This window comes from Osmerus mordax, chromosome 2 (genome assembly GCF_038355195.1).
Source record: "Osmerus mordax isolate fOsmMor3 chromosome 2, fOsmMor3.pri, whole genome shotgun sequence".
Classification (NCBI taxonomy): domain Eukaryota; kingdom Metazoa; phylum Chordata; class Actinopteri; order Osmeriformes; family Osmeridae; genus Osmerus; species Osmerus mordax.
Genome location: NC_090051.1, coordinates 15,352,374 through 15,376,807, shown reverse-complemented (window position 1 = coordinate 15,376,807; position 24,434 = coordinate 15,352,374). Strand labels below are relative to the sequence as shown.

The 24,434-nt window shown below is 45.7% G+C and overlaps 5 protein-coding genes across 6 annotated transcripts; 4 read left to right on the top strand and 1 right to left on the bottom strand.

Annotated features, from left to right (window-relative positions):
• On the top strand, positions 1-1,140 carry htr1fa (5-hydroxytryptamine (serotonin) receptor 1Fa). The gene has a single exon (XM_067259388.1). It carries the CDS (start codon positions 1-3, stop codon positions 1,138-1,140), a length of 1,140 nt encoding a protein of 379 aa, XP_067115489.1.
• Positions 1,141-3,578: 2,438 nt separating this feature from the next.
• On the top strand, positions 3,579-11,458 carry LOC136963271 (zinc finger protein 654-like). Its single transcript, XM_067257347.1, has 13 exons — positions 3,579-3,704; positions 4,269-4,414; positions 4,586-4,667; positions 4,789-4,924; positions 5,125-5,327; positions 5,504-5,640; positions 6,114-6,255; positions 6,407-6,688; positions 6,882-7,142; positions 7,179-8,042; positions 8,192-8,928; positions 9,188-10,194; positions 10,281-11,458. Exons 1-13 carry the CDS (start codon positions 3,579-3,581, stop codon positions 10,283-10,285), a joined length of 4,128 nt encoding a protein of 1,375 aa, XP_067113448.1. The 3' UTR covers positions 10,286-11,458.
• A 192-nt stretch (positions 11,459-11,650) lies between these two features.
• On the bottom strand, positions 11,651-17,858 carry zgc:152951 (uncharacterized protein LOC569013 homolog). Of its 2 annotated transcripts, XM_067257372.1 has the most exons (11): positions 17,678-17,858; positions 16,865-17,104; positions 16,561-16,681; positions 15,398-15,550; positions 15,008-15,184; positions 14,403-14,476; positions 14,072-14,269; positions 13,684-13,821; positions 13,422-13,511; positions 13,155-13,298; positions 11,651-13,066 (listed from the first exon to the last, which is right to left on the bottom strand). In XM_067257372.1, the coding sequence occupies exons 2-11, from the start codon at positions 17,102-17,104 to the stop codon at positions 12,938-12,940; spliced, it is 1,464 nt and encodes a 487-aa protein (XP_067113473.1). In that variant the 5' UTR covers positions 17,678-17,858; the 3' UTR covers positions 11,651-12,937. The 2 variants fall into 2 exon arrangements, with proteins under 2 accessions (XP_067113473.1, XP_067113482.1); XM_067257381.1 differs by lacking the exons at positions 15,008-15,184; positions 15,398-15,550.
• Positions 17,859-17,998: 140 nt separating this feature from the next.
• Positions 17,999-19,801, top strand: LOC136965779 (uncharacterized protein C3orf38 homolog). The gene is made up of 4 exons (XM_067260003.1): positions 17,999-18,155; positions 18,372-18,562; positions 18,689-18,909; positions 19,021-19,801. Exons 1-4 carry the CDS (start codon positions 18,029-18,031, stop codon positions 19,385-19,387), a joined length of 906 nt encoding a protein of 301 aa, XP_067116104.1. The 5' UTR covers positions 17,999-18,028; the 3' UTR covers positions 19,388-19,801.
• A 431-nt stretch (positions 19,802-20,232) lies between these two features.
• On the top strand, positions 20,233-23,733 carry LOC136966189 (uncharacterized protein C3orf38 homolog). Its single transcript, XM_067260633.1, has 4 exons — positions 20,233-20,469; positions 20,927-21,120; positions 21,231-21,329; positions 22,271-23,733. Exons 1-4 carry the CDS (start codon positions 20,340-20,342, stop codon positions 22,853-22,855), a joined length of 1,008 nt encoding a protein of 335 aa, XP_067116734.1. The 5' UTR covers positions 20,233-20,339; the 3' UTR covers positions 22,856-23,733.
• The last annotated feature ends 701 nt before the right edge of the window (positions 23,734-24,434 follow it).

Genomic DNA, 24,434 nt, shown 5'->3' with positions numbered 1-24,434 from the left:
ATGGACCTTTCCAACTGCACCGAAGGGGTCTTCACACCGGGGGAGTCAGATGGGGAGGGTGTCGAGGACACTAACCTACACCCCAGCAAGATCCTTCTCACCCTCACCCTATCGGCTGTGGCTGTCTTGACGACAGCCATCAACTGTCTAGTGATCACAGCCATCATTGTAACAAGGAAGCTACACCACCCTGCCAACTACCTGATCTGCTCCCTGGCTGTGACTGACCTGCTGGTGGCCGTCCTGGTCATGCCATTCAGCATCGTCTACCTTCAGATGGAGAGCTGGGTGATGGGCCAGCTGGTGTGCAACCTCTGGCTGAGCGTGGACATCACCTGCTGCACCTGCTCCATTCTCCACCTGGCTGCCATCGCCCTCGACCGCTACCGAGCCATCACCGACGCCGTGGAGTACGCCCGCAAGCGCACGGGCCTCCGAGCCGGGCTGACGGTGGCCGTGGTGTGGTTCCTGTCCGTCCTCATCTCCCTCCCCGCTCTCCTGTGGAGGCACCACATGGAGGACAAGGACAAGGACCAGTGTCTGATCACTCACCACCACATTGCCTTCACCCTCTACTCCACCTTTGGAGCCTTCTACATCCCCTTGCTGCTCATCCTGATCCTCTACTATAAGATCTACCGCGCCGCTCAGACACTGTACCTGCGCAGGGAGGCCAGCCGCGCCAGCCGCCACTCCTGCCTGACCAACGGGAGCATGATCCCCTCCGGCCCCCCCGACGAGGACCCCCAGAGCCCTGACACCCTCGGCCTCGCCGATAAATCCTTCTCCGACCCGTCCGCGGAGGGAGACCGCACGCGCATCACCATAAAGAGTCCCCGGAGCGAGTTGCGCCGGGAGCGCTCGCTCAGGCCGCAGCGTATCTCTGGCTCGCGGGAGCGGAGGGTGGCGTCCACGCTCGGGTTGATCATCGGGGCGTTTGTCATCTGCTGGCTGCCGTTCTTTCTCAAGGAGGTCATTGTCAACACGTGTGACAGCTGCGGCATGTCTGTGGAGATAGCAGACTTCCTAACCTGGCTGGGCTATCTCAACTCTCTTATTAACCCACTCATCTACACCATCTTTAACGAGGACTTCAAAAAGGCCTTTCAGAGACTGGTCAGGTGCAAGCATTGCCTCTGACAGGGACAGGGACAGGGATTATAACTCATCCACATACTGTGCATGCATACATAAACACACACAGGCACAGGTTTGAACTAAGGGCAGAGCAAATCAACTGAATGTAATGAAAGAGACAGTCTATGAGAAGGGTATTAACACTGACGAGACTTGTCCCACTAAAGAATCCTTTAAATCTTTTAAACAACATTCTGTAATGGCTTTGGCTGGCTGAGGAGTAAAGCTAAATCCTAAGATCTATACTCAGCTATATATAGACTATCCAGAGATCTCCGGGGTAGCTGGAACTGTATCGACAGGGGAGAGGGCATAGGGACGATGATGCTAGAATAGGCTGGTGACATGGTTTAGGGTGGGGATGCCGAGAGAGAGGGTAGGGTGATGAAGGGACTCTGGACTTCAGCCATCAACCTCCTCTCAAGGTCTCAAAATAGCTGATCATGATGTTGTCTGTCCTAGCAATCTCTCTGGTCTAGTTTAGGCTGTAGGTTATGCGTATTTACATGTAAAAATACCACATCAAAATAATTTTACAAACTTTGATAGAATTATGACGCCCAGCTTTGTAAATCAGCAAACAGATAAAGAACCTATAAAGAAATCACTATTGTTTATCGATGTGTTACATTTATAGATTTTGTGGTAAAATACTGAGTTTGTATACCCCGTCAATAAATGTAGAATGTAATTATTTTAAGACCAAATGGGTTTGTGTCATTACCGTGGGGTCTGCATACTATGTATAATGATCACCATGTTTTATTTATGTTTTTGAACTGAACCCCTATCAAATAATAAATATTTTTCTAGAATCTTCTGTTGTTTCAGAAATTACATTATAGTCACATTTGATTCCTCTGGGCCAATTCAGTCCTAGTCTAGAATGCCTACCCACCCACAGCACAAGCTGCATATGGTTAATAAATGTTACACCAGAAACCTTGTTGGAGAAATACTCATTTTAGGACTCCCACTCACACACTTAGCATAGCATTTGGCACTTACATAAGGTTATATGATTCTGGGCAGTCCTTATTTCCTATCTATAAGCAATCACTGATTGAATTGGTCAGTACATATTCGGAACCATATATGCACATAGATATATATAAAGACTATATATATATGCATGCATATGCAGAGTTCCTGCATTATTTGACATGATAGAATGGTTGGTATCTTGGATACAGGCTACAGGTACAGCCTGCAAACTCCTCCTGGCTAACAGCCTAAATTTTTCATTTGTTTTAGTGTTTTACTCAGGTAGAGCTAAAATGTTCATAATTCTAATAGCTAGAGACGAGAGGGCTATTTATTCATGCACACGTTATACACTATCCTAGATACCTACTCTAAATAAATAATGTATTGCATAGGTGTATTCATGTGAATGTCCAAACAAATATTACTTACTAACCTTTCTACAATCGGTATGAAAAGTGCTTGACACTTATCAATACCCATGATTCACACCCCCTGCACAAAAAACCTTGGGTGTAGCGCAGTTACATTTCCTCTGTTTGGCAACATAAAGTGTGATGGCGCCACACTGCGGGTGATGACAGGTTTACAGAAGTTACTTCCAAAGCTTCTGATAAGCTGATTAGAGGGCACGAAAGATGGGGGGTGTCAATTTTGTCAGTGTACCACACTGAATCCGAGGTGGAAATGTGTAACTCGTGACACCTAGCAGCTACACTTATATTGTCACTCTTTGCACGAAACTAAGCAGATCATGTACATGTGTACGACTTCCAAATTACCAGTTGTCTGCCAGCAGCTGCCCGCCGACAGCAATCTTTCATAGAATCTTGAGGTGTGTCGGGCCTGCGCCATGCTAGCCTACATTTCTCCTGGAGAAAACTGACTAGCCAGATGATCTCATATTGGGTCCCCTGACTCGTAAACTATTCACCTAGCTGGTGCGAGTGGACTGGATCTGGAAACACATTCTAACCCACTTTACAAAAATGTTGCATGCATAACACTGTTAATCTTGCTAACCTTCTTTTGATGTTGCTACTTTGACATTGAATTACAAAACAAAATGTAGGTTTTCAATTGCTTAAGAGCGGCTATAAAAAAGTTTGCACATAAACCAAGATCTAGGACTGCGATGAAGTCACTTAGTTTGGCTGGCCAAAAGTCCCTTTCCCAAGAGCGAATGTCACATTCTATTGGACAATGTTTCTGCAAAGAACACGTCTCCCGTCTGCCTTTGTTGATGTGTTTACTCCTTGTGTAACGACCTTCATACTGTATGTTTGTTGTCAACGAGTAGTGTATTTTAGTAAAATTATTTTTCAATGGCTCTGATTTCTCATTTATGCAGTAATAAATGGCACGGAGTGGAACCGGCGTAACTGCTATAGCCAATCGAAAAACAGGAAACTAGCGTTCCGTTTGTTCCCTAGAATGCGTCAGGTGAACTATCCAGTATGGCGGACGGAGAAAGTGACTTGGGAATAGAGGCGCTAGAAATCGATCTGGATGCTTTATTTGACCGATATTGTAAAAATGAACCTACACTGCTAAGCAAGGAATATTGCTCCGATTTTTGTAAGGTAGGTTACATATCAGGCAACCACCGTATACGCCTCACATAAACAACCATTAGCACTGTTTATGCTCGCTAGCTACTGTCTATAGTAACGTGACGCTAGCTAGTTCGCCAGTTAGAACACGCAACATTGACATTTAGGCTAACTAATTGCTAGCTCTCATTGTGTGAACTTTGCCAGCCTTCTGTCAACATATCTACTTCTGGAAGTCCTTAACTCCACTAGAAGCTAAAATGTGTTTTTTGCTATTAGCAAAGGTGCCCATTAGCTTACTATTTACTAACGCTTACACGCACGCATATAATGGAGCTAGTTTTGCGAGCTAACTAGCTAAACATTATCCCATGCTAGCTTGATAGACCAATGCATCTAGCTAGCAAAACAGTTATTTAACGAATTTTTGGATTTGGAAACATACGTTCTCAAACGTAAACCAACCACTAGTGAAGAACAACTCTTTGCCAATTTTTTAGACAGTATGTACGTGTTTCCTTGAAGTCGGCTTACCAAAATATTATTAATGATTCTTCATTCTAAGTTTATAACGATGTACCCGTCCCTGAACAGTTAGTGGAGGACCACACACGGCAATGGCAGGTACCTCTGCCTCAGCTGAAGCTGCTTCGAATAGCCCTCTGCCGTTTTACCAAAGCCACCTCTACCTTTCCTGAGGACTGTCAGCACATTGGCTATGCTCTCAGCAGTTTGGCATTGTAAGTACAACACCCTGAGACATTTCCTATGTGCCTTAACTTATTCTTAGCAACGGTGAGAGTACACATGATGTTGTAAGGATGGACCTAATAAGATGAGTTATTGTCGACGAGTATTTATGCCTAGCTTGGACTCATTGTGTGTCATGTGACTGAATGTTTGAATTGCAGGAGCTTTTTTGAGCTGATGCTGTTCTTCAGCAAGGAGGAGTTTCAAGAACATCCCCTAAAGGACATACTAGATTCTTTGCAGGTAAGGAATAACAGACACTGCACTTCTTCTCCATCTTATAGGTGTCTTATACCAAACGTAATCTGATAATAAGTTCGGGAACAAGTTGTTCATGGGATGTATTTCACATCTTTTACTCCAGGACTGTCATTCTAAACTGCTTAGACACAAGAATGTCTACCTACAGCAAGTCAGGCAGATCATCAACGATGGCGGCCCTTGGGAAGGCCCTGTGCTGCAGGCCATCCTATGGGAGACTGCATGGCCACAGACAGAAGGCACATATACATCTATATATCAAATATACACACACGCACACACACACACACACACACACACACACACACACACACACACACACACACACACACACACACACACAGTGCATGTCTGAGTAGTATTTGCATTTCCATGGCATTGCCTTTTCTGGAGAAAAAAAATAATACTTGACTTGACTCTACTTGACTTTTCTCTGCAGTGGAGAACTATTTGAGCTCTGAGGTGCCAGTGTTTTTTGAGCTGCGCGTGCGGTACCTGCAGGCTTGTGAGCGTGTGCAGGAGGCTTTGGCCCTGGCTAAGAGCTGCCTGGAACACCCTGCCACAGGCAGACACCTGTACTTCCACCAGGCCTACCTCACCTGCCTTTACAAGGCATCGTTACACGAACACCTGCAGAAAGAGGTACGGACATGGGAGAAGCGTTAGGGAAAGAGGGGATGGAGAGAGAGTGCTAGCAAACGGGTTGAGAGACAAGGGCATGTGCACATCGGGTAGTGACAGAGTGTGGAGGAGAGCAATGTGAACCATGTGAAAGTTAAAAGGCTGTATCTCTACTGTCTTTCTTCTTCTCTCTTCAGGTGGCTGAGATAGATGGGAGAGATGCTGTCGAGATGATCTGCAATACGGAGAGCATCGAGAAAGATGAGCTGCTCCTGTATCTGTGCAAAGCATTCCTCACCCAGCAGCTGCAGAACGGAGACATGTATTACATCTGGTCAGTTACACTTTGCAGTCACGCAGTAACTGTAGCTAAAAGTTGATGCATTGAAAACTGCCTACATAATTGTATAGTGTTGTGTTGAGAGCCCTAGTTGAGAGCCCTACTACCTAGCTCTTTTGATCCATGCTGTAATAGCACTGGCTAGTTACATTTACATTTATTCATTTAGCAGACGCTTTTATCCAAAGCGACTTCCAAGAGAGAGCTTTACAAAGTGCATAGGTCACAGATAATAACAACAAGATAGCCCCAAAAACATTGCGAGTAGCCAAAACATGAAGCACACATTGTGAACAACCACAATAAGGGCCAAAGGGAAGAACCATAAGAGCATGTCGTTAAACAAGTTACAATTAAACAACTAGTTAGGATTTCCTTGGGGTGCTAAATCTAGTTCTGCGTTTTGGTAGTTGTGCTTTGTATGCTGTTGTTCCCTGGGGTTGACAGGTCTTGCTCTTCCCTCACAGGGACCTGGTGTTTATTTGGAGTAGGCTGCACCTCAGGGCACACCCTTCCAAACAGGGCTTCCTGGCTGAATGCAGGCAACTTATGGCCTCTGTCAGCAATGTACGCGCCATCTTCCTCTTTATCAAAGTGGTCACGGAAGAGGTGTGTACACAGCCGCCTTTTGGTATTAAAATGTAAAAAAAAAAGAAAAGAAAGATCAAATTGACGTGCAAGCCTCTTTTTTTTATATTTGTATATAAGACCTTGCTCCCACACGTAAAGTTTCATATTAACGCCGTCTGTGCTCTGTCAGATGGGGACTGAGGGCGTTCAGTTCTGCGTGGAACTGTGTGCCCGAGCTATGCAGCGCGACCCCCAGTCGGACCCCCAGACACGCTCCCTCGTGTGCAAGACCCTCGCCTTCCTGCTGCGCGGGGACCTGGAGGTGTGTCGGGCCTGCGCCCTGCTGGTCCTTCACCTGGAGCACAGCCTGGAGGCCTACAGGACCGTGTGGGTGCTTTACACCCACCCCGACCAGGAGCAGCACCCACACCAGAGCCCCATCAAGACCAACATCCGCTTCCTCATCCTGCAGGTCAGAAACTCCTAGTGGAAGAAGGCAGGTTCCCACAGTCCCAGGTTAAGCCGAGACCATATCGACTGAACAGGCAGCCCAGTACGCTGGCCCCAAGTGTACTAGGTTATTTGTAAAAGAGGACATCAAATCTCTACGACCTTTTGTGTGTTTTGTAGAAAGACTATTGACATCTCTCCCATTCCCTCCCCAGTTGCTAAAAGAAGGCCTATGCTTTGACCCCGAGTTCTGGAACCTTTTTACCCTGAGGACCCACTGCTTGGAGCTGATGAGCGACAAAGCAGTCACGGCTGCTCTCAGCGAGATGCAGGAGGAAGAGCAGGCGGAGGAGGAGTGGATACCCAATGACCTGAGCGCACCCCAGGCCTGCGGGCCACACCCAGGTGCTGCCCGTCCGCATCCCGAAGCAGGCCCAGCGTCCGATGGCTCTGCTGGGAGGGAGGAGGAGGAGGAGGTGGAGGAGGAGGAGGAGGTGGAGGAGGAGGAGGAGGAGGGCGAGGCTTCTTCCGAGCCCCCACCCGACAGCCCAGTCAAGAGGAGGTGGTGGAGCAGGCGGAGGAGGAGGAGAGGGAGGAGGCGGCACGGCTCTGATGACGCCGACTCAGGAGACGACCCAGAAATCAAATACGCGATCAAGCCCACCTACACGGACAGCAGGTCCAAATACTCCCTCAGGCGTCATCCCACCGCGGCTCAGGAAGGCAGCCTCAAACAGCCTGCCAACCGGCAGAGGGAGTACTTGGCGAGGCGAGTCAAGAACACCATTCTGAAGAGGCGGGGAAGGAAGCCCAGATGGCTCCTGGAGATGATCAGGCTCCAGGCAGAGAACATTGCCCCGGAGGGCATTAGGGAGAAGGGGCGGGGAAGGGGGCGGTGGGGTAAGAGGAATGCCCTCAGGACTTCCACATTGGAGCTCTCCTACCCTGAGAATGAAATGACGGTGGAGGAGAGGGTTGGTACAGGGAACGGCATCAGGCCGGAGGGAGGACTTGACCCGTCGGAGAAAGAAAACGAGATGATGGATACCGAGAACAGTATTAAACGGTGTAAGATGGAGGGCCATGGTGAGATGGTAGATGTTAACTGTGTACAGGGTAATGCTCCTGGAGCACTGAAAACAGACACAGACTCGAGGTCTGTGGAGGCAGGGCATTGTTCCCCTGGTGGCCCTTCAGAGCTGGAGCTTGATGGTCCATTGTTGACGCTTGAGGAGGATCCACTGCAACTCTTCCACAACTACTCCAAACTTCACAAAGAGGACGATGAGAATGAACTACAGCCCCCAGAATCCCCCCGGTCGGAAGCAGATGATGACAGCACTGAGCAGAAGCTGCCGTTGGAAGAAGACCCTCAGGTTAGTCCGATAGAAAGGTCACGCGTCAGGATGCAACTGCTCCTCATCGGTGACGGTGCATTGGTGTCCATGAAAACCGTTGGGGGATGTTCATTGTCCCTTTATCATTCACCCCCATTAAATCTTCCCTCCTCTCCTTCCTCCTCCAGGGTGACGGCATGAAGCCATGGAAGGCCCGTGCCCTCCGTGCCCGACGCTATGCCCACCTGCAGCACCACTGTGTCTACTGCCACAAGGACTTCAAAGGTGGGAACGTGGTGCGCCACAGTATCGCCCACCTGAAGAGGAGGAGGGTGTGCTGTATCTTCTGCGGGTCCTGCTTCAAGAAGTACAACCTGGCCAAGGAGCATGTCCTCAAACACATCGACGAACTGCTCAACAACCCACCCGGCGAGCAAAAGACGGACGACACGGAACCCAAAAGCGCGACGTCCCCCGCGGTCAATGGATCCACGGCACCGCCAGAGGGTGAGCGCCAGGTCCGGAAACCCAAGCCAAAGTCTGAGATCAGCAAGCAGGCCCGGATCATCCAGAACCTCCGCGTTCTGCTCAAGAAGACCAGGAACCTGAACAAGACGCCAGAGCAGGCCAACCACACCGGACGCGAGCCGACGGGCTTCAAGGACGAGCAGGTGCTCGTCAAAGACAAACGGGTGATTCTGAAGACTGAGATGGGAAAGGAAGGAGGAGAGGTGAAGGAACGAGAGGCGGGAGAGAACGGCCTCGGGGCCGAGTACCCACTGTGTCCCGCCGAGAACTGTGAGAAGATCTTCATGAGGATCGGTCCGTCTCTGCTCAAACACGCCCTCAGGTTCCACACGGGAGACCCGGCAGTGCTGGAGCAGACATTCCTGTGGTCCAAGGGCAGGTGCATCTTCTGCCAAAGGTAGGAAAGCTCCTCTTTATGTTACTACACTCATATTAATGTGTCAGTGCAGACGTTCACCTCTGCATGTTTTCAGAGTCTGTTATACTCTTGGGCTACGTAGATGCTTTTTGGGCCTTTGTTTTTTCTCAGGCTCCACAACAATACTTCATGACTTCAGCATTTTGTGGTGTATAGATATTCTCACTTGCCCCCGCACGTAGTTTCCCTTGTCAACCACATATTTCCCAATGATTTCACTTCCTTGTCTCCACCTCAGGCACATGCTGAATGTCCAACACTACATTGACCACATGAAGCTCCACGACGCTCCTCTGAGGCAGCTGTGTGTCCACCTGAAATGCAGCCGGCGCTTTAAGACCCCCCAGGAGCTGAAGGAGCACATGGAGACCCACAGGCCCCTGCAGCCTCAGTGTCTCTTCCCTGGCTGCGAGCTGATCTTCACCACGCTCTCCGGCCTCCATGACCACGAGTGGAGGCACTATACCCAGCCCCAAGGGAAGGAAGGCCCAGGGCAAGTCAACCCCAGCCAGGTCAATCCCGAGGCCCCGTGGAAACACAGGGTGAAGATCCTGGAGCTGTGGCAGCAGGAAGGGAAGGGCCAGAGAGAGAAGGCCCAGGTCCCAGACTCTGTGGCCAGGCATGGGACTGGGACTACCGAGAGAGTGCCAGGCCAGGCTCCTGAGTCGAACCCTAATGGTGAAGCGTCAAACACAGCCACTGGTCTTCCCAGAGACCCCGGCCTGAGGCCCGTGAATGGACACGAGGTGGGGCACGCCCACCAGGCTCCGGAAGGAGAGCGTCCTGCCTCTCATGCCACCCCAACAGCACCCGCGTCAAAGCCCAAGAACTTTACAGAACCATCCCATCCTGGCGCTCCAGACAACGTGGACGTGAGGGATGCGGAGGAGCCGGTCACTCTCCCCGAGGTCCTGAGGACCCTGGAAGACCCGGTCATCCAGGCCCACAAGCCAGTCAAACCAGAGGACCCCGTCTGCGCACCTTTCGTCAAAGCCCCGTTCATCCGCCCGCCGCCTTCCACCTACCTGGACGAGTCGGCGCTCAGCATGCGCAAGCGCAGCAAGGCCTCCGAGGCGTCTTCCAGTCCGCAGTCCAGCAGTAAGAGCCGGCTGGTGGTCGTGGCGGTGCCGCAGAGGCAGCGCTGCTCCAAGTGTCTGTCGTCCTTCAGCGGGCCAGTGGAGCTGGAGAAACACCAGGCTCTCAACACCTGCTCCTCCCTCTTCAACTTCGACTCTGACGACGACAGTGAGTGTCACTCATTTAGTGTCAGAGAGGCCTCGGTTTAATATGTTTATGCCATAACGGATTAAAAACTCCACTTGTCTCCGCAGGTTAAAGGTGATGGGTGAACTCAGGGACCTTTGTCGAGGCTGCTTGACGATTGTGAACTTCGAGATTGTTAACCTCTTCTTCCTTCTGACACGTGGACTGTGAGACTGAACGAGCTGTTACGGACCCTAAGATCATCCCCTGTTGAGAGGTGAAAAGGCCTACTGTGTGGTACAGATGACAGTCTGACCTTTATCTCAGAGAGACGTCAACTTGTTGTCAATTTTGACCCCCTTTGTGTTCAAGTATTTTACAGGACTTGATAGATGTAATCAGTCCATCACGGAAGCCTTGCAGAGCATGCAAATTCACATCTAAATTGGAAATGGGCAGGCCCAAGTGGTAGAGCTAGAATGGGGTGAGTGTGTATTACCTAGCAATAAATATTTATGCTATAAAAAAAAAGGCATGTTTCCCCAAACACACACTATTGACACATGGACATTCGTCTCTTGTAACGTCCTCATTAGATAAGTACACTTTTGGTAGTTTAACCAGAACGGCACCTACTGGTGCTCAGCCTTACTACAATCCTTTAATAAAACGCTCTCTTTGCCTCATTCTGCCGTTACACCATTGTGCTCTTCTGGAACACATTCTACAAACCACATACTGTAGATATGCTACACTAGTCATATCCTTCCTAAGTCTGCGATATACACTGTATATAAATTTGGACTTATCGACTATTTGATTCTATGATAACCATCATCGATTCACTACGTCCTATGCTACATTTCCTCAATGAGAGATGAAGTGAAATGCACTGTATTAAAAAAAAAAAAACAGTATTTCTAGACTGCTTGAAATAATGATTTACTCAGTTTGCTGTAAAAATAAATAAATGTAACTGACCTGTTACAATTTTCAGTTGTTACTGCTCTCTATTTTTTACTGACTTTGTAAGGATGTAGGAGTTTCCTACTTGTGAATATGTGTCTATGCATTTCATTAAAAATGTTTTATACAAATGATTTTTGACACTAGATAACTGATGTACTTGTAAAGTATGTGTAAGGTTCGGTGTGATTTGCATTTATATGATGGATATTTGGTACAAGGATTAATACATAAGGGCATTTAAAATAATGTGTATATGTGTGTTTACTTGATTTGTACTGAAAGGTGTCATTTATTTTTCTTAAAGAAAAGACTTGGCTTGTTTAAATAAACACTTGTTTATGAATCAATGAAATTGTCTGTTAGATTTTTGTACAGAATTTAATAAATTGTTTCACATCATATGGCCCAAGATGGCAGCTATGGTCAGATGCACTGCTATGAACTATCTTTAAGGTAAAGAAATATGAAAACACTGTTTGACATGGTGTCGAACTGAAAAGCCTACAAAAATACTGCAGACCACTTGGCTGTAATAATCATTTTATTTGTTGCATAATTTTCTTCATAAAAGTATTGCTTTGAAGTCAGGTTGTTGTCAAATCCAGGCAAGAGACAAGAGCATGATAAAAGTCTTAACAGTATTACAGATTTGCATCACATTGGTTTCCTGACGGTGAGGTAAGGTTGGAAGAGCCCATTAGTCAAACTATCAGCTCTGAACACCTCGAAATAAGACCAGTTCATATTGCAGCTGAACTCGGTTCAAAGAGAAGTCGCACCCCAGTGGAAAAGCTACACCAAGTGCCAACTTGTAAGAAATGGGGGCCAACTAGGAACGTGGCAGGGTTTTTGTGAGATAAGCTCTCATGCAGGATCAGGGTTTGAAGGCACTGGCTTGAGGACTGGGGGAGAGGGATGTGTCCTAGCTACCAGTCAGGATCAGAATCATAGTCCATGCATCAAAAGCATTCCTGTTCATGCATTTGAGTGAGTGAAAGAGACAAGGTTAATGACTAACCCAGAAGGGTTAGAGTAGGTCTGACATGATGTTAACATTTGTGTTAAAGATTGGAGGGAAAGACAAGAGGCTGTGTCTGGTACAGTAGACTGCTGTGACAACGCTGAACCATGTAAAGAAACCTTTCACACATATAAGAAGCCCAGTTTGCGGCCATTGCATCGTGGGACAGTTGACCTGAGACACCCAGTTGCATTGTGCTGTAGCTGGAGAGGGGATAACCACTCTGTTAGCAAACCATTGAGAAATGAGCTCCGTATGAATATTGCTACATGCAGGGCTCTGTAGGAAACATGATATCACAAAGCTGGGTTTAGCAGCTTTTCAATTCAGAACCACAAAGTCCAGGGAAAGCAACACAAAAGGATCCATAAGCTGTACTGTAGATACATATGACATTTCTTTCTGTACTTCCAACATGGTCCTTTAAAGATACATTTGAAGAAAATTCAAGATGATAGACAAAAGGTTTAAAGGTGCCTTTCTTGCAATAATTGCATGCAAAGACTGTAGGGGTTTAATTCAAGTACAGTGTCGATAAAGAAAAAGTCAAACCCATTTTCAAACTATAATAAATAGCTATGATAAAAAGCAGAAGTTGTACTTTCAGGGCTTGAAATGGAAGAAACAGTTAGCAAGGTATTTACTTGTACACACTGCATAAGAGCCCTGGCTCCACCTCACCATACTATAACTGGTCATAAGAGAACAATATATTAGTATGGCCTCAAGAAAACCGGAGTTGTTCTTCTGTACAGAAGACAGAGAAGATCGGTGGAAGTTCTTGGTTGGTTTCTCTCAGTGGGAGCTGTTAGTGCTCCAGTCATAGGGCAGATAGCTGAGCCGGACCTTCCCACCAGTGACAACACTCTGCAGGCTGGACTTCTTAGAAGACTCACTCATGTGCTCCAGGACCCAGTTCAGTAGCTGATAGAGGATAGTATGTTACACAGGTCATATAAGAAGCCAAACACACAACATTCATGTGTACGACCGTAATCATTCTGAAAGGTACCTTCTCGTCCGTGCCTCCAAAGTCGGCCTTGTACCACTTGAAGATCTGGCTGAGTCGCACTTCTCCTTTCCCAGAATCCACCACACAGGCGTCATCGTTCTCCAGGAAGGCTTCGGCCGCCGTGCGCAGCTGACTGTCGATGTCCTGGCGGGATTGTTCAGGGGGAACGAGGATTTCATTCGAAAACAGGTTTCAGAACAAACAGGTCCTCGGACCACAGCTGCCAGGACGAGGGTATTGCATGAAGGGATACGGCCAGTGTCCTACCTGGGGAGTGTAGGTTTTGATGGGTGGGCAGCCCTTCGCTCCACAGTTTAGAGCAAAGTGGATGAGGGGTTCTGCGTCTGGGAGAGCCACCTGGTCAACAATAAAGAATGACATGGACATGTAGAAGTCTTCCTCAGGTCTAGATCCGCTGGGTTCATTCTTTTATTCGTAATTGTCAGCAGCGATGTATATAATGTGACTGAGTGGATATTTCAAAATGTCTGTCAGTTGATCTTCAGGCGTTAGGGGAAAAAAGCCTTACCTGCAAACGAGGATCAGTCTTGGAAAAAGGCCTGAGGAGCTGTGCGACACCCTTTCTGTTCCCCCTCAACACTCCGTTCTCAATGTCCTGCAGAGTAAACACCTCCCCTCCAATCAGGTAGCTCACATAGTTGAAGAACTACAGCGGGAAGAAGAAAGACAGAAGAACATGAGCCGACACGTCTAGATTACAGGAAAACATTTCCAGAAGAAGTCTCTCTAGGTATCTGAGTATAGATATTGAATCAGACCATGAGCTGTACTTATCTTTATAGTTCTCAACTAAAAGGTCCTCCTACTGTTACATTCTAGCACTCAAGGCTGTACAGCCGTATCATTATAGTTCTCTTTAGGTAATCCTAGGGATAGTCACTTCAGAACCAACTCACCCTGTATCTTTGCCACATGTTGGTGGGGGCGCCGAGTCGAAGGTGTCCGTGGATGACCAGGGCGTTGTAAGTGTTGATAAAGAAGGCTAGCTTTTCCTCCCTGCTCAGAGACAGCAGCTCCACCCTCTGAAGCTGCACGGCTAGATCGCAGTAGCGCTCAAACACCGGGCTGAGAGACATGGCCTTGTAGTCCACACACTGCAACAACGAACAGGAATGCACTGATCAATACAGCTTACGCATACACACACACACACACACACACAGTAGAACAGTGCACGATACCACAGGGTCAGGCCATAACCCTAAGTAACAGGAAGGAGGACGTTACCTTTCCGTCAGCAGACAGGTGTTCAGAGAACAGCTTCAGAATCATTTCCCTAAGGATGGTTGACAGCTCCGCAGCTACAGTGAGAGAGGAGACAGGTTTGGAGTTATATATATATACTATATATGGTATGATTGTACGTTTCTTTTTTTATGTTTTTCAACACCAACAATAGAAAGCCGCTTAACAAACGAGGCAAAGTCAAAGACGTAGCAAATGAGGCATGCAGAGAAAGAGACGCACAATACACAGATGTAAACAGAAAATAAAGGCGCACGGACGCACACAGGCACGGCTTCTTCCGCAGCTAAACTAGTTTGAGCGGTAGGCAGCATGTGTCATGTGCTCAGGAGTTACACAGACAAGAGTCACTCGCTAGCAGAAGCACTTTGCCACCAGAGGGCCGACTGCACACTAAATCTATTTAAATCACAACATAGACTCAGTCGTTAGTATCGTAGTACCTAGTTACTAGTATCTTAGTCTAAACCCACCACATAGCAAGCGGACAGAACCTAGGCAGATGCTTTCGGAAAGAACCGGAAAGAACCAGGAGTCCCATGGGGCCCAGGGAGAAGACGTCCCTCTCTGGTCCCACTCTCACCTACCCTGGAGTGGCTTGCAGGTGGCTGTCTGTCCTGTGTTGAGGGCTGAGTGGGGGTCATGCTCCATTAGCCTGTACAGTGAGTCGCTCCCTGCAAACTCCCCCTTCCCACACCCAGACACAGCGACCATGTACTTCTTCTCCAGCAGGCCCTGACCAGTCTCACGGGCCTCAGCCGTAGCTAGCGGGCAGGTAGGGGATGGTTGTGGTCCAGGCAGAATCATATCATTAGAATTGCAGTGCAACTGGGGTACCAGATTTGTTAGGATAACTGGTAAAGATGTATCTGTTAAAATTGTGTGATAATGATTTTTGATTCTTTGGGTAGAGATTTTGTAATGTAAGTTACATACTGTACTGTGTGTGTTTGTATTGTAGAGGAGAGGAGACTTACCCATGCCCCTCTCCTTCTGTAGCCAGCCAATCAGCTGAGCTCCAGAGAAACTGTTTTTGTACAAGCTCAGCCCCTTCCTCTGACTGCCAATAACATCACTCCGCTTGAGCTCCACTACCATGTTAGCTAATGGGTCCTTCTCACACTCAAATTCTGCAGAGAAGGACACACACACATACACACACGCTCACACAACCTGAAGTACTGCAGCTGAACTATAATTACATCTGGGATCAAGTGATCAAGCTCAACTCCCTTCTGGCCAGCAACTCTTAAGAGCAAAAGCAGCCCAAATGGTTAAAGAAACATACTACGTATCAATAATACTATTTCTATAGCCTATGAAATAAAATGTGTCTTTTCATTTCTGTCTCAATGAACTTGTAGACAGACTTGAGCATTGTATGGGTGTGGGCAGTATGCAGGAAGGCTATGAAGCAGATAAATAATTAACTAGGGCACATTGGCCAAGTGAAAAGTTCAACAGCACGCACGCACACGGAACACACACTCAACCTGACTGTTTCCCTATGCAAATGACGACATCCCACACATCCAAACCGATCCCCTTCTTATGAAACGTGACTGTTATCACTGACAAACAGCAACATGTCCAAATAAGTACATGTCAAGCCTACTCTTTAAAAACAGGATTGTCTTTCATCTGGTTATGGTAGGTAGAACGCCATAACATGGGAAGAAGGGTGATCGGTCTCTTTAAACGCAAAACATCATTAATGGGATGAATGACAGGCCACACCAAAAATGATTTCTACTTGGCCAAGATTACAACTGATTACTTTATGACTTGTATACTGTTTGGAATGATCTGAATATAATAGACAAGGATTGTACTATACCCCGCTATATTAGTTCCTGAGAACATGGAACGTCAGGGCCATTTCTAGGAGCCCTATCTAAAGCCTAAACAAACGCGATCTAGCATGCGGCGTCCTCTTTCTGTGCGTGCAAAGGCTATGTTAGCCTTAACATGAGAGTAAAACCCCCCATATTGTGATCCTATTGAACTGCCCTTCATTCCTGTATTCATTGTCCAGTCCTCTGAGATGCTCAACTTGAGCGATCAGAACCCTTACAATGCTGCAGGGCTTCAGACGGTACAAATAAGAATAAACCCACGTCACTGTCTGGGATCCACTGACCTTCATCAGCTTCTACAGGTTCTTCTGAAACGTCTGAGTGGTTCTCAGGAATGGGCGGGGCATCTGCTGGAACAGGCTCTTCCTTCACCAAACGCACCAGCCGTGCCAACTCCTCTGGTGTCTAAGAACATAAAGCAATCCATTACGATATCCCAACATTTCAGAGGCTTTTAGTATACAGTCAATACTAGCAATATTGACAAACCCACTGACTACTATTACGACTTGAATTTTATAAATGTGGTGTTTGGGAAACCGAATTGACAGCTAGGATAAGAGGAATGATGATGAAGTCTTTTCTCACTAGTTTCTGTAGTTGGTCATTCCCTCCAACGTGGACGCTGTTGAAGAAGATCTGAGGTACAGTGCTTCGTCCAGTCAGCTCTTTCACTTTGACCCTCAGCTCTGGGTGTCTCCCCATGTCCACATCCCACACAGGCACACCCAGTCGGCCCAGACTGGCCTTGGCCTGCACACAGTGGGGACAGCCTGTGATGGAGTAGACCGTCACTCGTCCAGGGGCGCTGGCCACAGTCTCCGCCATCTAAATCAAGAGATGCAAGAGAAGTGACATATGAAAGAAAAAGGCAGTGGCTGCTTAGTTCTAGATCGAGGAGTGTTTGACATTACTTCCTGAATGTGTCAGTTATGTGCTACGGTCATGTGTTGTAAGTTCAAGTGATGAAACCTTAAAGTGTTGCAATAAGTCGATTTTGTTATCCCCATACAGTAGCCTACTCCTTGTTCTCATACGTTATCAACCATAATTTACACTTTAAATTATCGTTATCAATTATCCACCTCAGTATGTTCTGCTGTGAGGTTTAGACACACTACTATTATTCTATTAACAATGTTGTGGCACATAATAATGTATGTAATTTAACGAGCTCAGTTCAGCATTGTGCAAACGCTAGATAGCCCAGATGAGCGTTAACCAATTATTCCAATTGTATGACGACTGTAGTCTGAACAGTATCTGTAAAGTTCATAGACCAACAGCGTGGCTGATCTACTGTATCATGGTATAAAACATCCAGCTAGCCAGAAAACACCAGCACCGATTGCTCTGCTACAATGATACGTGGTTATTAACTAGCTATAGCTAGCATCTTACCTCGGGAAGACAGGCAAACGATATTACAGATCTCAGAAAAGGTGCTTAATGCTGAGCAACGTCCAGTACTGTGGTCTACATAATGGCGCAACCATAGGCAAAAAAGCTAGCAAGTTAGCTATAAAGTTAACTCGCTAGCTGGCTCTTGACCTGTCCTGCGTGGACTGGAGCACAACCTGGGTAGTAGGGTCCACTCTGCCTAAGCATATCATCCTGCTGTTTGTTTAGCTAGAGGAAGACGGAACGTTCGACACAAGCTTTGTTTCCGTTCGGATGATTGTTTGGTGGGACTCATACGAGAAGACTTGAAGGTGTGTTTACTATTGAAATCTCTATGTAGTAAGTTTAAAGATGCAAGGTTTGACCCATATAGAGCGTAACGGCTGTAAAAAAATGTTGGGTCTTTTGTCAAAAGGAGACATATTGTCCCTTACTGACACAGTCACCAATAAGATGATTGCTGTGGAGAGTGTCAAAGGTGAGGTACAGTACTGCTGTTTTACTGCTAATACAGCTAGAGGCTAGCTAGCTACTAGCTAGTACAGTACAGTTAGAAGCTAGCTAGCTACAGTAGAGCTAGATATGATTGAAACTTGTCTTTGTCTGGAAACTCTTGCTTACTGTAATAGAGAACTACTGTAGCTAAGTAGCAAGAGGTTCATGTATTGCTAATAATGGCATGCGTCAATCACAGAGGCTGTGGAGGCGATTCTTTCATACTCAAATTGTGCCGAGGAACTGTTGAAACGAAAGAAGGTACACCGTGACGTCATATTCAAGTATCTAGCAAAGGAAGGTGTCGTCATACCCTCAAACAGCGAGAAACACCAGTTGATCAAGAAAACATTAGAGTTCTGGTCAAACGCTACAGTAAAAACTGAAAAGGTAAGACGTGACTGTCGATTTGTGTCAGTTTTTCTGGCCCATGGGCTTTACATATCAGGCAGAGGTTAGCTTAAATGTAATGATCCACCCTAGATATATTTATGGCACACATTTTCTTGCTTTCAGGTCGTTGTTAGTCAGAGCCCAGACACTGAAGCAGAGCAAAGGGTCTCAGTGACAGCTGAGGCTGCGGGGGAAGCTGTCTTTGAACCGTTAGCCTTGGCACGACAGTTCTGCCAATGGTTCTACCAGCTCTTGAACAGCCAGAACCCCTCTCTGGGCCAGCCACCTCAAGACTGGGGTCCACAACACTTCTGGGAGGATGTGAGGCTGTGCCTTCTCACCAGGTAAGATTCCAGTCTGGTTTATTAGACCTACCATATGGACATATTTTCTGTATATTGTTCATGCAGATCTATCTGCATTAGATTGTATTTGAAGTTGTACATCTCTCTCAGCATCAATGGGCAGCAGACGGAGGAGTTCCATGGTTCTGAACTGGCCAGTCTGCGCCTGTTAGCCATGGCCAGGGATGAGAGGCTCCTCCTGAGCCCCAACCTGGAGCCCCATGGCCTCAGGGCTCTGTCCTCCCCCCATGGCCTGGTGCTGGTGGCTGTGGCTGGGACTATCCACAGAGACAGAGCCTGCCTTGGAATTTATGAGCAGGTCTTTGGCCTCATCCGCTCCCCTATGGAGAAAAACCAATGGAAGATTAAGTTTGTGAACTTGAAGATCAGAGGACAGGACTCTCTGAGTGGGGCTGAGGAGCTAGTGTCTCCTGCTCTGACTTGTGACTCCAGTGAGCTTCAGCTCCTCTGTAGCTGATGAGTGGGGGCTGATCCTAGGAAGAACTGGGTTTAGATGCTGTGGAGACTTTAGAATGTAAATAGTGCTCATTGTACATTATGGAAATTACTGTAGTTGTTCTCACTGAAGAGAAAAACAACACAAAGAGAAGTGAAGTTTCATGAAGTTTGAAATGTGTTCTCATTATTAAGGCTGTGGATAACTAAGTTATACTCTTTCCAAATAAAATATTTTCAGAACATTACCTTAAGTTACTCAGCCAAATTGCCACTGTTGGTGATGGTATGTGCCTTAACTTAAAGTATATTACAAAACAGTATGTGGACTGAAGTGACTTAATGCTTTAGTGGTAAGAAATTAAATTCATTGTAAATATGCTCAATACTTAAAGCTGCAATAACACTGCTGATAACATTACAAAATAAATTCAAATATGAGAAACAGCATTCACAATTCTTGTCTGAATTTACGTGCTTTCTTTCAGCTTGAGTAGGATTGACAGTGGTTTTCCAAAATAATAAAAGGAGGAAAGCCAGCCTCGCATTATTGGCTTAAAAGTAGCATGATGTTCCAAAAGAATGTAGATTGACATTCCACTAGCACTGAGATATCAAAATATGTTAAGTATTTCTCAAAGGGCCCTTAGCTTACACAACATGTTTAAAGCGGACAAAACCTTTTTTTTACTGAAAAAAGCTTACCTATTGTACATTTAAATTGCAAACAAGGAAGCAAATGCTTTTGCATTCATTGCTGCCATCTGCTGGTGAAATACATTGTCTGATACCAAAAGTGTTTGGTTGACAAATTAACTTTCCGTTTCTTTTCTTATACTTCAAAGGAAAACGAAAGCTACAGTTTCCGGGCTTATTTCAATAGCAAATCAATTGGAATATCAGAGTGCTACACATTTACAAGGTCAGAGTGCTGCACATTTTCTTACTTGACACTTCAACCAACTTCATCAAGGATGCCTGAAAGTTTGACTTTTGAGGAGAGATATGGCTGCAGAACGATTCTAGAGATGTTGCCAAGAGACAACATACTATCGCTACATCACACTGTTACTAATACAGAGAAAGGCTGGATTAGTACCACACGTAAGAGCTCATTTAATCTTTTGTACTTTAGTGCATTTGAAAGCACAACACCATAATAACAAATAAATAATCACATTTATTTTTATTACCGCCTTAAACCAGAAAAAACATTGGGAGATTACGTATGAATAACTAGAATTGTTACGTCCGTGCCATTCTTTCACCATTTTAAAAGGCAAGAGCTTTGTAATTGAATTTATATTGATTAACTGTTGTTTAGAATGACCAGATGCTATGAGTGTATATAAGACATGTTATGTGTTAGTATCCTTATCACTCTGCTGAATGACATTTGTGTTACGTGTCCTCCAGTAGATTGGTCAGTGCTCTGTTAATTGCTTTCATATTGAATAAAGAATTTGTATTAATCCGCCAATCCTGACAGTTCGAGTATACCGTGTCTTACGAATTCTTCCTTGACAGCTTTCTTATCAGGAATTGTGTCTTTTTGTATCAGAAGCAATTGTTGACATTATTTCACATTCCAAAAATGCTGGGGAGCTATTGAAACGAAAGAAAGTCCAACGTGACGTCCTTTTCACTTACCTTCAAAATGAGGGGATTGCTTTGCCCAAAGCCACCGACAAGCAACAGTTAGTGTATCTGGCCTTGGGACACTGGTCTAAGAATCTGTACAGTCCACCACCTAAGGTAAAGTTGGCACACACCCACACTGCTGATACATGTTAATAATTATTCTATGATTGGGAGGGGGGGGGGGGGGTGATCACTAACTTGATCCATGTATCTTTTATCCTCAGAAATTTTCTACTTTCAGTAGTTTACTGACAAGCCCAGTTTTACCTACACCATTCATTCCCATTTCCACAACACCCTCCAACCCTGCACCTTCTTACCAGGTATCCTATGTCACCAGCATCATGCGCTTATTTTTTCAGTTTGTTTCCTGTCACCTTATCACTTCTGACATAGTTAACCCTTGTGCTGCCTTCGGGTCACAACAACCCATAGTTGTGCTGCGAAAACTTTACCCAATACAAAAACAAAAAATAAATAAATTATTTTAACCTTCGCTCTGTGGGGGGGGTGAGACAGCCCGACGGTTAAAAGAAAATGCTTCACTTTATTTTTGTATGAGATAAAGTTGTCGCAACATGTGGGGGGGGGGGGGGGGGGGTCACAATGACTGAAGGGTCACAATGACCCAAAGATAACAGAAGGGTTAAATGAAGTACTGTTCAACTCCTGCAGTGTATTTATAGGAGATATGCACTTGAGTCTTAGCAAGCCTAAAATGAAAAACGCATAGTTATCTTCTGATACATGTTAATAATTATTCTATGATTGGGAGGGCAGGGGGTAATCACTAACTTGATTCATGTATCTTCTATCCTCAGACATTTTCTACTTTCAGTAGTTCACTGACCAGCCCAGTTTTACCTACACCATTCATTCCCATTTCCACAACACTCTCCAACCCTGCACCTTCTTACCAGGTATCCTATGTCACCAGCATCATGCACTTCTTTTTTTCTGTTTGTTTTCTGTTACCTTATCACTTCTGAGATAGTGAAATTAATTACTGTTCAACTCCAGCAGTGTATTTATAGGGGATATGCACTTGAGTCTTAGGAAGCCTAAAATGCATAGTTATGATTAGAAATATGCAAATTTGAAAACGTTTAACCCTTGACTCACAATACAAATGAGCAACTGGATGGACGGTTAACTCATCGTTAATAGATCATTGTGACTCTGTGATATTGTGAAGATGTAAAATGTTGCCTCTCATTTTTGTAGTGACAAGTTACATATCAGTGAAATGTAATCACTTTTCTAGGCATCTGTCAAACTAGAGAGTCCACTTGTGTTTGAACAAAGCTCCCCGTTGACAAAGCTGAAGGATGACAGTTCTGGAACTGACCTCCCAGCCATGGCCCAAGAGTTCTGCAAGTGGTTCTACCAGCTTCTGAATGGCTTAAACCCCTCTCTGGGTCAAATGGCTCTTGACTTGAATCCCAGGCACTTCTGGGAGGATGTGAAGCTACGTATCGTTTCCAAAACTGGAAGTGAAGAGTATGATGGAGCTGAGCTCGTCAGTCTGCGCCTGTTAGCCTTGGCCAGGGATGAGAGGCTCCTCCTGAGCCCCAACCTGGAGCCCCATGGCCTCAGGGCTCTGTCCTCCCCCCATGGCCTGGTGCTGGTGGCTGTGGCTGGGACTATCCACAGAGACAGAGCCTGCCTTGGAATTTATGAGCAGGTCTTTGGCCTCATCCGCTCCCCTCTGGACAACAACCAATGGAAGATCAAGTTCACTGAAGTCAGAATGCAAAAGAAGGATGACATGAGTGTAGGAGATGAGCTGGCTCCTCCCCCGTTAACTTGGGACACCAGTGAACTAGAGAGGCTCTGTGGCTCTCCTTGATCTACATGAAGGCTGATCTACGTCAGGGATAAACATACTGGCATAATGCTCTGTTATCCTCTATATTTTTATTATTATTTATTTTATAGCAACAGTAGAAAAGAACATTATAACATCTTATTATAAACGAAGATATATATATATATACTGCAGTGCTTGGAGAACTTTCCACGTGCAGATGACATCTTGATGAAACTTCTTATTTCTGGCTCCTCCCAGTGTAGGGTGGGTGACATTATTCTTTTCCTTTGAATAAAAAATGATTTTTATTAAAAAAGTAAGAAAGAAAAAAAGAAAGAAAATAAGGACTTGTGATGACTAAAAACAAGTTAATTGAGGAATACCTGGAATACTGAATGTTTTTTTACCCTCTGTCTCAGAGCTGTAGATATCCTCTCAGAGCTGGGATCACCTGTCCCTCCTGGTCCTTCCTCTTAGTACCTCTCCATCTGTGCTGTTACTGTCAGAATGACTGACTGACTGACATTAACCATTGTACACATCTCCAGGGACAAATACATTGCTACTGTAAATAAAAGAAAGAGGGTGACAAGTTACAGCAGTATCATGTTGACTGTATATACTTGTGTGTCGGTGGTTGAGATAACCTAGCAATGTTTTGAGCAACACTGTGATGTAAAACAGAAATTAATAATCCATGAGTTATTACCAACGGGTTGACCATTTTAATTAAATTATTCCGATTGTGACCTTGCACACTATCTGTTTCTTTAATTAAATGTTTTGGGATCTGGCCCTCCATCTTTTTTATTTGAGTGTGTCAGATTTGACTCATTATCTTCTTTTATTTAATTGGTCCATATATGTCCCTCTCTCTGTTCCTCGAAGGAGAGTAGGGCAGCTCCAGTATGGTGGTGCCTGCAATGCTCCAGTGACTTTGTGGTTTTGGTGGGAAATGTTACATGTGGGAAATTATTCTTGGCACCCTCTTCAAAGATCCTGGAATAGTTAATATCTCTGTGTCTAAGGCAGGCTCTTTGTGCTTTACTAGGCCATAGTTGTGGTGGAGGAAACCACCCAGGCCATTGATCTGGGCCTGTTTAACTTACAGAAAGAATAATAACAAGCTTCTTGCCTTCTTCTTTATGGCACTTGGCTTTCCTCTGTTTAATAAGCGGTTTGGCCACGGCTGCCGCTCTGACGCACGGCTTCAGAAATATACTGCTTGGTGGCGTCTGCTGATCACTGGGACTTTGGAACTTTTTTTCTTCTTTTCACTCTCTAATAGGGACGTGTGTTTCTCATAAAGGATTTGGATAGCTGAATCTTTAATAAGCTTTTGTGGGGGTGAAGTGCACGTAGTAACAATTTTCATTGCCAAGTAGATTTGCTTCAGGATTTCAGTTGGACATTATGGTTTCAAACACGTTTTGGTGTAGTTTAGGGAATTTAGTTGTATGTGCCTAGTGAGAGGACTTGCTCAATGTCTGTGTGAGTGATTGGGAGTCAGATGGCCGAGCGGTTAGGGAATTGGACTATTAATTAGAAGGTTGCAGGTTCGATTCCCATCTGTGCCAAATGACATTGTGTCCTTGGGCAAGGCACTTCACCCTACTTG